Raw genomic sequence first — 12,089 nt, forward strand, 5'->3', positions numbered from 1 at the left:
CAGGTAAGGTCATATTCTGAGGGTAGACATGAATTCTTGGGAGAACATTCTTCAGCCTGCTTCAAAGGGTAGCAACATATCCATCTTACTTCACATGAATTTTGCTGGAGTTAAAGAAACAATTTGTAGAAATGTACTCTGAGACTGTAGCAAATGTACTCTGAAACTGTAGCATGCTCTCCCGTGTTCATAGCTCTTGTTTTCATACTTTATCTTTTAGGTGGTTATGGCAGTTGCTCAGCTGTATTGGCACATATCACCAAAATCTGAAGTTGGCATTATTTCTAAATCACTAGTGCGTTTACTTCGTAGCAATAGGTAGGACGTGATTTTATATGTTATTTCTTTTGTATTCCTTCAAAGGTAATGTTTGAATAAATGTCATCTGTCTTTCAGACATTTATTACATGGTTTTGTATTATATCAATAAGATTTCATACTTAAGGGATCATGATTAAAGCCTTTACATAATTTATCTCTAGGTTAGAGATAAATATAAAATGTTTTTAACCTCAAGCCCAAAGAGATTGAAAATGTTTTGGCAAAGTTTAATATCAGATTTTTATCATTTGTTTTGTTTACTGTGTATTAAGAATTATAACATTGTTTCAGCTATTTACCTTACCCTGAATATATTGTTAATAATTAGTTAAATTTAAAATTTTTTTTCAGTGAGTGCTTACCTCTACTAATAGAGTTGGGCGGGGGGAAGATGCATATTTATTTTTGTCTTTAACGTGACTTCAGCACCATAACTATTTAGCCCTGGGCTGACTTTTGCCATTCCTTAGTGAGGTCCTTTGTGTTCCTGTTCTTTTCTCTTCTTTTCCTTTTTATCAGTTCAATAATTTTATTTTCTACAGCCAGCTCAAAGGTTATCAGAGGATCTGGAATGCATCTTTCACATGAAGCTTTATACCAGATTCATTTCTACCTTCATGTCTTAGCTATTTGGACATAAAAGAACATGACTTTTTTTTTTTTTTTTACTCTATCTTTTCACTCTAGTCATAATTCATAATTGAGTGACACAGTGAGCATCTTACCAAGAGTTTATGTTAATACTGTGGTTATGTTTATTCCCTTAGCCCTAAGAATACTTCCCTTGCATGTGTTCAGAGCAGCTACAGTATTGGCTTTACATCTTAGGAGTTACAGGATTATAAAATTGGTTTTTAATTTTCTAATGATGAATCAAATCCAATTTATTAATAATTTATAGGAAAAATGTGTTTAAAAAGAAGATATTTAAAAGTATCTAAAATTTACAAAAAACTTTTTAATATTATATTCAAGTTGAATGCAATATGAACCTTATTGCTGTTTTTTTTTCTTTAATATACTGTTTACATAAAGATACGTAATTGGAAAATGTATGCAGTAAAAATTCTCCTTTAATTTCTAGGGAGGTGCAGTATATTGTCCTACAGAATATAGCAACTATGTCAATTCAAAGAAAGGTACGTACATTGTGAACACATAATTCAAGAGAGAAATGAATGCATTAGTATCATAAATGTATTTATATATGTATTTTTTATAATCTAGGGTATGTTTGAACCTTATCTGAAGAGTTTCTATGTTAGGTCAACTGATCCAACTATGATCAAGACACTGAAGGTATGCATGTGCTTATTTTTCAGGTGTCCTTAGTACACGTTTACTTTGAAGATATTGCTATAGCTTCTAGTATCTGCAAAATGGAGACCTGCTTCTTAAAAAACACAGACACACTTAGGGATTTTCTTTATGCTTTCTCAACTGTATTATTATATCCACTTTCTGTGCTGCATCCTAATAGTACAGACTTTATACATGCTACCTGCACCTTGAATAACTCATAGTATACTGAAGGAGACAGTCATGTAAATAGATAATTTCAGCCCTAGTGTGTTTTCATGATATTATATAGATTTGAATTGAGTACTGTGTAGAACAAGAAAGATGGGGTTAATTCTCTAGGATTTAGAAAATACTTGTAGAAAAGCTGATGTTTAAGAGGATCTTAAAAGAATAATATTTTTGTGAATTTTTTTATTTTGGTTGGTAGATTGGGAATTTGTGGGGTTGGGAGTAGGACAGAAGAACAGTTTATGCTAACACAGAGATTATGAAAGAGTGTTGTGTTCAGGGCATAATAACTGCAGAACAGAGTGTAGTTAGGGATATAAAGCTATGATAATTAAAACAATGTGATATTGGGGCGCCTGGGTGGCTCAGTCGGTTAAGCGTCCAACTTCGGCTCAGGTCATGATCTCACGGTCCATGAGTTCGAGCCCCGTGTCGGGCTCTGTGCTGACAACTCAGAGCCTGGAGCCTGTTTCAGATGCTGTGTCTCCCTCTCTCTGACCCTCCCCCGTTCATGCTCTGTCTCTCTCTGTCTCAAAAATAAATAAATGTAAAAAAAAAAAAATTAAAACAATGTGATATTTAGACAGAGAAATAAGTGGGATGGAATAGAAAGTGTGGAAACAGATCAATGTGTATGAAAACGTACTATGTAATAGAGAACACATTACAAACCAGTGCGGGAAGGATGGACTTCTCAGCAAATGTTGGAATGATTGGGTATGCACATGGAAACTGGGTTTAATTATACAAAAATCTAATACACATCCAAATTGAAGGATATTTTAGGAGTGCTTGGGTGACTCAGTTGGTTAAGGGTCCTGCTCTTGATTTCAACTCAGGTCATGATCTCGCGGTTCATGAGATCAAGCCTCATGTTGGTTTGTGTGTTGACAGCATGGAGCCTGCTTAGAATTCTCTGTCCCCCTTTCTCTCTGCCCCTCCTCCACTTTCTCCCCCCCCCCCACCAAATAAATAAACATTAAAAAGACAAATGGAAGGATATTGTAGAAAATAATTGGTTTCTCATCATCGAAAATGTCAAGGTTATAAAGGTCAAAAGAAAGACTGAAAAAGTTTCTGGCTGAAGGAGACTAAAGATACATCTGAATTCAATGTGTGGTATTGAACTGGATCCATTTATGTTATAGGATTGAGATAATTTGTAAAACTTAAATGGGAATATGATTGCATGTGTCAGTGTTACTTTCTTGATTCTATTGTGTTCTGTAGAACAATGTCCTTGTTTGTAAGGAACATACACAGAAGTCTTTGGGGATGATGTGGTATCAGATTGGTAACTCTCAAATGATTCAAACTAAAATAGTTCTTATTACTTTTTCTATATGTTTGAGATTGTTTTTAAAAAATTAAAATGTTTTCATCAAAATAAAGTCAAGCCATAATCTGGGAAAAAAAATTCCCAGTACCTGTATCTGAGAAATGACTAGGACTCAAAAAATATAAAGAACTTCTACAGTCCAACCCTTTTAATTGGAATGTTTAGACTATTTATTTATTTATGTATTTATTTATTTATTTATTGTTTATTTTTGAGAGACAGAGCACAAGCCAGAGGGGGGCAGGAGGGAGACACACACACACACACACACACACACACACACACACACACACAGAATCAGAAATGGGTTCCAGGCTCTGAGCTGTCAGCACAGAGCCCGGCGTGGGGCTTGAACCTACAAACTTGAGATCATGACCTTTACTGAAGTTGGTTGCTTAACGAACTGAACCACTCAGGCACCGTGTTTTTTTTTGTTTTTTTTTTTAAAGTTGTTTTATTTATTTTGAGAGAGAGAGCATGCAAGTATGAGTAAGGGAGGGGCAGAGAGAGAAAGAGAGAGAGAGAGAGAGAGAGAGAGAGAGAGAGAGAGAGAGAGAGAGAGAAAGAGAAAGAGAAAGAGAAAGAATCCCAAGCAGGCTCTGCCCCATCAGTACAGAGTCCAACATGAGACTTGAACTCATGAATCATGGGATTATGGCCTGAGCCGAGATCCAGAGTCAGACGCTAAATTGACTGAGCCACCCAGGTGCGCTTAGACCATTTATTTTAAATGTAATTATTGGTATGACCATGTATATGGAGCATGATATGACCATGTAGCTACATACATATATACATCTTGTGGTTTATTTTCTGTTTATGCTATCTGTTCTGTTCCTTTTTTCCTTTTTCATGCTTTCCTTCAGATTTTTTGAATATTTTTTATGAGTAAAAACTGGAACTTTCTTAGTGAGTCTATTGGAGAAGCACTTGTAATTGCATATTTCTTATAACTGTAAATCCAGAAGAGAGAATTAAAATGTCCCAAGTATTTAGGATGGTAGAATGAATGAGAACAAATCAAGAGAATTAATTAGTATCTGGAAAAACAGAGGTATTACATGGAAGACAAGTTGTTTTCTAGCTTTATTAACAAAGAGGGGAAAAAGCCCAGCCACCTCAAATTGTTTAGGTTAATTAGATATAGGGGTGCCTGGGTGGCTCAGTTGGTTAAGCATCCGACTTTGGCTTAGGTCATGATCTCATAGTCTGTGAATTCAAGCACATCAGTCTCTGTGCTAGCAGCTCATAGCTTGCAGCCTGCTTCAGATGCTGTGTCTCCCTCTCTATCTCTACCCCTCACCCGCTCACACTGTCTCAATCTCAAAAATAAACAAAAAAAATCGTTTTTAATTAAATATAAATTGTAAAGTTGGGACAAACAGGGAAGATGTAGGATTCTCTTTTTTCCTAATTATTTTTAAGCATTATATAATTATCTGTCTTCTCTTTGGAGATGTAGGAAGACAAAAATTCATCTGAAGGGCATTATGCCTCAGAATACTTGTAACAGTGTGACTTTTGTTAAAAAAATAAGTGACCTTTGTATTAAATGCCTAGTCCTTATTAAATTAATCCTTTTTATTTATGTTTTAAAATGGTACTCTTTTCTCTACCCTAGCTTGAAATTTTAACAAATTTGGCAAATGAAGCCAACATATCAACTCTTCTCCGAGAATTTCAGGTTTGTATATAATGCTAATTATAAAATAACTTACAAAATATTTGTTCAGTTTACAGTCAAATATACATCATTCTCAGTTTAGAAGTAGATAATTGTGTTAAATAAAATAGTGATTTGGGACAAGTTTGAGAACTAAAATTTATAAATTTTCAAGAATAAACATTAACTACAAATTCAAAATTTAAGGGACATAGAATAGTAATCCCCTTCATGCTTTCATTGAATTTAAAAGACTGGTTTATAACTGTGGTTTGTTTGTTTGGGTTTTTTTTGAAATTATGTTATTGGTAAGGATTCCATCTCTCTGTGCTGTCATCAGTATCAGTCTATACTCTGCATTCATGAAAATAGCTTCACTTCTTAACTGCTTGTCCTGTTTCATTGACCTATATACTCTTTTAGACAGTGTCCTCTTAGCTTTATGTACTTTTGGTCTAAAATTTCTCCTGTCATGATGTTTTTATCAGTGTTTTCTTTTGTTGTATTTATTTAAGCCATTAATGCTTTTGGATGAGGTGCCTCTCAGCTATACACCCTTAGAAGAGTGTTATTCAAAACTTACCTCGTGAATATAGCCTTCATGTTGGAATGGTCAGGGCTGGACACTTAGTTGGTAGATGACAGCAATAGAAAACCTAATCTTAGTGTTATGGGTTTTTATATTTCATCAGCAGTTTTCTTAGTAAAAATGTGCCACATGCTACACACAAATCAGTTTTTGCCAACTCCCAACTTTTATGGATTTAATTTACTTTGTTGCTATAATCCTCCTGTATACCCATTTTAAATTTCCTTTTAGCTAAATAGGCATTGTATTTTCTTAACTGTGTGATCTTATACTTTCAGCAGAAGTAGTAGAATATTATAGCATGTCTAGGATTTATAATTTCAGAACTGGATTACTGTACTTTCATGCTGTGTGTTTTCCTAGGAGGATGACTTATAAAATTAGGATGTTATGGCTATTCAGTCATCTTACGTTTATATATGCCAGAAAATATAGTATCTCAAGTTCTTATTCAGTAATCTATAGCTATAGAACATTGTTTGGGTTTGATTTTTACCTCATTTTTAGAGATTTGCTTTTTTTTTAAGTTTTTAATTTTTTGTCTCAATGTTTGTGTTTGCCCTTTTCTTATTGTGGGTAATCTTTTTGGGTAGCCTTTTACTGTGAACCTACTGCTTATGTCAGGTTTACTGGGGATGTAGACAGTGAGTCTCAGGTAATTTTATAGCATTGTTTAATTGTACACAAGTGATACATTGGACCTATTTCAGAATATTGGTGATCTACCGATTTCATTTAATTTCATTTAATATCAGGGCATAAGGTCCTTTAGTTAGTCAGACTTTCTAATACATTCTTTATGTATCCACTTTTTATCACTGTTAATATTTGTACTTCATTTGTGTGTTTTATGGGTTATGTTTATAGATATGTTCAGTTTACTTACAATAGTAATTTTTTGAGTAAAATAGAGAATTTTTCTAATGACGTATTCTGATTGAGGAAATTAGGTCATCAAGTGGGAAACAGTTTTAAATACAATTGACCTCTCCTCCATGGAACTAAGAGAATTTGTTTTATTTATTTCTTTAGTATTTATCCTGTTATTTGTACTATTTTCACAAAATTTGTACAGTTTTAGATATTCTTAGGTTTTTCTCTTCGGCACCATTTAAATGTACATCCTCGTTGGCATGTTAGAGAACCATTGTTAATTGTACATTATGTTCTTCTCATTTGAGGTTGGCAGTCTTTTTTTAAAAAATTCACTTGAGGGATGCCTGGGTAGTTCAGTCAGTTAAGTATCCGAGTCTCTATCTCAGCTCAGGTCTTGATCTCACGGCCGTGAGTGCAAGCCCCACATTGGGCTCTGCACTGGGCTTGAAGCCTACTTAAAAGAAAAAAAAATTCCATTGAGGGGCACTTGGCTTGCTCAGTCAGTAGAACATGCAACTCTTGATCTCAGGGTTGTAAGTTTAAGCCCACGTTGAGCGCAAAGCTTATTTAAAAAAAAAAAAAAATTTAAAAAAAATTCAGTCGAACAGGGGATTTTAAATTCTGTTACATATAATATATAAATATGCATATTTAAAGTATACTCATTTCTGTAAACAATAAAAGCTGAATTTTAAATTAAGAAATTTATAATCAAAGTGAAATTCGTTAGGGTTATAGTAAATTTTGTAAAGATCTTTTAACTTTCTATTATTAAATCAGTTATTTTTAAGTTTATATAAATATATAGTTTACATTTATATTTTTAAAATTTTTTTAGTTTTATTAATTTATTGGGAGAGAGAGAGCAGGGGAGGAGCCAAGAGAGACGGAGACACAGAATCCAAAGCAGTCTCCACACTCAGTGCAGAGCCTGATGGGCGGCCTGATCCCATAAATCATGAAATCGTGACCTGAGATGAAATCAAGAGTCGGTTGCTTAACTGAGCCACCCAGATGCCCCAACACTATATTTTCAAAATGTTCTTTTAAAGAAAATCTATTTCAAAACTGTGGCATTTTGTTACAAAATGAGTATATATAAAGTCTTTACTGAACTACTCACTGTAGCTATTGTAGTTTTATTACATTCAGATACCATTTTGGAAGTAAAATGTTTGTCAGTGGTATATTTGTCCTTTTCCTCCTCTTCTCCCAACTTTAGATTTAGTGTCTCTGAAAAAGCAACCCTTTTTTTCATAGATTCACAGATGCTGCTGGTTAAATGAACTGAAACCTCCAAAGAGAGAGTTCTCATCATCTCTTTCAACCTTGCACTTAAACTAATTGCTGTCTTTGGGTGACTGCTCCCCACTATCTGTTTTGGAATCACAAGCCTCTGTGGCCACAGGTGAATGAACCTGGCTTGAAAATGCGCCTCTTCTAAGGCACATTGTTTAAGTGAAAAACAAAATTTAATTAAGCTAAGTCATCATTTGGACCTCTTGCGCATATAAATGAGAATATTGTGTTATGTATTATAAAATTTTCATTTCTGACAAAGCTTAATACAATAGGGTTCTTTTTGTTCACTTGTTAGTACCCTAAAGTATAAACTAATTGAAATGGTATTTTTTAGACCTATGTGAAAAGCCAGGATAAAGAATTTGCAGCAGCCACTATTCAAACTATAGGCAGATGTGCAACCAACATCTCAGAAGTCACAGACACATGCCTCAATGGCCTGGTATGTCTCTTGTCCAACAGAGATGGTAAGTTAACAATGTCATTTTACTTCAAGAAATTTATCCTTTGAATATTCTTGGCATGTTCTTCATATTGTAACATTTTTTAACATCTCATTTTAGTGTTTCCTGTATGTCAATAGCATGGTCATGATGAAAGTAGCATTTTATCTTTGAAATACAAAGACCCACACACACTTCTTTGTCGTTGTTTTAGTAAATTAGATAACTAACTTGGAAACAGTGTTTGTTTCTCCTTAAACAAGAACTAAGAAAGTGTGTTTTATTTTATTTCTTCACAATTTAATCACCTTCATTATACCCTTTCCACAAAGGTTCTGTTTTACTGCTTTTAATGACATAGAAGTCATATATAATATTGGTTCACCTGCAGAGGGTGCTAAAAGCAGGCAAATGACTATAGCATGGAGAAGTGGCTAGATCAAAAAAGTATGTTTATTGTGTATCTTCAAAGGTTTGTTCTAAAAATGCATCTAATAATTTCATATTCAGGATTAAACTTGACTTAACAGTCATTAGTTTGAAAGCACTTCATGTTGTTAAGTCAGACAACATGTAAACATATTGTAAAACTGGATAGGTGATAACCAGTAAAATGCATAATCTAGGTTTCATATTGTTCTGCGGTAAAATGTCAGTTATTTCTATGGTATGGCTTTAGAAAGTGAAGCCCTTTGGAGAAAGAAATATTAGTCACTTTCACCTTTATAATAATCTATTTAGAAGATTTTTATTATGATTGTATATTTGATTAAAACAAGAGATTCTTTTTAAGAAAAGCTTAATTTTTTTGTGTAAAATCATTGAAATTATTTGTGGAATTCTAAGTATAATTACATCATATTTAGACATAGCAAGCATATTGAAACATAAGAAGCTTGAATACATTTTATATTTATACTTTATTTATATTATTATGTATATTTTCATGACAATAATTCTGTTATCCCTAATTATCTATTCCTACATGTAGATCTCTTTAGAAAACTGTAACATTGTGATAAGTACTTCCAAGGATATTATTGAAACAAAATTTAGCCCCGAGTAAGAGTGATTTTTTTTATTGTGAACATAAAATTATAAACCTTAATCCTGCAAACTCAAGATAATATGATGGGTAGAACATTTATCTACATGCAATATTAAAATTCTAAATAAGTGACAACAAAAATTATCAAGGAAATAGATTTTTAAAAAATATGACTGTAGAAGGTAACTAGAGGCGCTTAAGTTTTAAATGTCAGTCATTTTGCCCATTTCTACTTGTATTTTTTTTAATGTTTATTTTTGAGACACACAGAAAGAAGGACTGTGCATGTAAATGGGAAAGGGAGACTGAGAATCCAAAGTGGCCTCGGAGCTCTCAGCCCAGACCCAGACATGGGGCTCAAACTCACAAACCGTGAGATCATGACCTGAGCCAAAGTCAGATGCTTAACCAACTGAGCCACCTGGGCCCCCCTTACATTTAGTGATAGCATCCTTTTTGTCTCTATTTCTTTTTTTTTTAATGTTGTCTTTATTTTTGAGAGAGAGAGAGCGCAAGCAGGGGAGGGACAGAGAGGGAGAGTGACAGAGGATGTAAAGCGGGCTCTGCGCGGATGACAGCACCAAGCCTGATGTGGGGCTTGAGCTCACAAGCTGTGAGATCATGACCTGAGCCAAAGTCAGACACTCAATTGACCGAGCCACCGAGGTGCCCCTTTCTCAGTTTCTATGTCACACGTTAAGTGTGAGTTGAAAAACATGTTTTATTTCCTATATCTTAATAATGACTTTCTGTTTGGTTTTATGTAGTGCTTTTCTTGGAAAAGTATCTCCAGAACATTAAAGGTGATGAACCAAAGTTTTCCAGGGTAAATTATTCTTTTAAAATTTAGTTACATATAAAAAGTACTACAAATTATTTAGAATATTCATTAGTTCTTTTAAATACAAAAGAATATTCAAGGTTTCTGAATTTTAGTTTTTGAACCTTTTTTCTCATGTGAAATTTGCAAGTTGTGTATTTTAAAGCAATTATCTCTACTTCAGCTTTATAATATATTAAAGTCTTGAACAATATTTTTTATTGACTTTAATTTAAAAGATGAATATTCTATCTTTATAACACTTTGAAGGGAAGAATAGATTGTTTTATAATTAGATAATGGGGGACAAATATAATCTATGTTCACTCTTAAAGGTAGGAGGATTTACTAATTTAAACTCTCATATTTTAATGTTTAGACTTTTGTTTTTGGTAAATCAAAACTATCCTTACAACATGGCTTTTTTCCTACAGTTTGAATATTAAGAAACTTAAATCATAGTGTCCTGATTCTGGTTACATAATCATCATTAGCCTATAGTATCTGATTCTTTGATTATTTATTATATGAGCTACACTTTTGTAGTTTGGACACCTCAATAAAAGTAACTGGTAAAACAAATTAAAATCAGTAGCATTCAAGAAAGTATTAGTATTTTTAGCTTTATAGTGACCGTTCCTGACAATAGAGCCCCTTTTTTTCTCCTATTAAAAGATCTGCTTTTAGGAATAGGTATCAAGAATGAGGGCTCAGTTTCTTTAAAATCTCTTAAGATCTTTTGAGGCTCTAGGGATCTGTGATTCTTGATTTTCTGTTAATTCAAATACCTCATCATCTCTTCAGATAATGTATCTTAAAACCATAGGTGCAACATTTCAGCTCCATTCTTTTTTGCCTATATTCAACATATTGTTTTTAGATGTGTAGATTTTTGTTTTCGCTTTTTATTTTTTTATGTTCTCTCTTCTTGACATGGAGAGGGCTTTTCAAGGCTGACTTGAAGCTTGCCTAAAATAGTTCAGCATCACTAAGGTTAATTTGATAATTTCTCAAGGATCTTTATGAGAAATCTGCATTTCAGTTGGCTTAAGATAATTTAATTCTGTAAGTTAACTTACTTCAGGTAATACATTAGCAAAATTTGCTTGCCTAAATAACCTTACCATCTACTGTAAACTAAAAGGATTGGGGCAGAGGACTACTTTGTGTTTCATTTAGTTTTATATATTTCAGTAAAAATTTATTGAAAACGAATCAGTTGGGGTATTTAGTAAATGTTGAATAGATGAATGAGGTACTCATTCAGCCTATAAAAAAAGGTTCTTCCCTTTACAGAGTTAACAGTCTAATAGATGAAAACAGTAATATAAAAAACATGTATTATAGTCCTTTTGTATACTGACCAGTTAGTTTATGGTGAGCTATCTGCTTGTATGCAGAACTAGACTACCTGTGTTTGAGTGTTAATGTTATCTTGAATAAATTACTCAATCTCCCTGTGCTTCAGATTCTTCATTTGCAAAATGAGTATAATAGTAGACTATAGTAACCTGGAACACATGCTAAATGAAATAAGCCTGCCACAAAAAGCCAAATACTGAATGATTCCACTGGTGTGAGATACCTAAAATAGTCAAATTCATAGAATCAGAGAGTGGAATGGCAGTGCCAGGGGATGGAGGAAAAGGGAAATGGGCAATTACTAAACAGCAAACCTAATGTTTCAGTTAATTAAGCAAGTTGAATAAGCTCTAGAGATTTGCTGTGCAACATTGTACCTATAGTCAACAACAATGTATTGTACATTTTAAGGTTTGGTATGAGGGGCGGGGCACCTGGGTGGCTCAATCGGTTAAGCATCTGACTTTGGCTCAGGTCATGATCTTACAGTCCGTGGGTTCGAGCCCTGTCTCTTGCTCTGTGCTGACAGCTCAGAGCCTGGAGCCTGCTTCGGATTCTGTGTCTCCCTCTCTTTCTTCTCCTCCTCTGCTCATGCTCTATCTCTCTCTGTCTCTCAAAAATAAATAAACGTCAAAAAATAAATAAAGTTTGGTACAAGGGTAGATCTCATGTTCACTGTTCTTATCAAAATAAAATAAAATTAAAAAATAGTAGGTTGTACTTCTAGAGTAAGGGCCATTAAGTTTTGTTAAGGACAAGGAAGAAGCTTGGAAAGGTCAGAACACAGGATCATTTT

The 12,089-nt window shown here is 33.7% G+C and overlaps 1 protein-coding gene across 3 annotated transcripts in view; it reads left to right on the forward strand.

The window, feature by feature from the left end:
* AP3B1 (adaptor related protein complex 3 subunit beta 1) overlaps window positions 1-12,089 on the forward strand; it is a 262,084-nt gene that overhangs the window by 122,104 nt on the left and 127,891 nt on the right. For all 3 annotated transcript variants that reach the window (XM_053907254.1, XM_019462933.2, XM_053907253.1), the window contains 5 exons: window positions 221-318; window positions 1,406-1,460; window positions 1,549-1,620; window positions 4,812-4,874; window positions 7,955-8,087. In XM_053907254.1, coding sequence (XP_053763229.1) covers window positions 221-318; window positions 1,406-1,460; window positions 1,549-1,620; window positions 4,812-4,874; window positions 7,955-8,087 — 421 coding nt within the window. The remainder of the gene's footprint in view (window positions 1-220; window positions 319-1,405; window positions 1,461-1,548; window positions 1,621-4,811; window positions 4,875-7,954; window positions 8,088-12,089) is intronic.

This window comes from Panthera pardus, unplaced genomic scaffold, assembly GCF_024362965.1.
Source record: "Panthera pardus isolate Hobbes unplaced genomic scaffold, ASM2436296v1 HiC_scaffold_2, whole genome shotgun sequence".
NCBI lineage: Eukaryota > Metazoa > Chordata > Mammalia > Carnivora > Felidae > Panthera > Panthera pardus.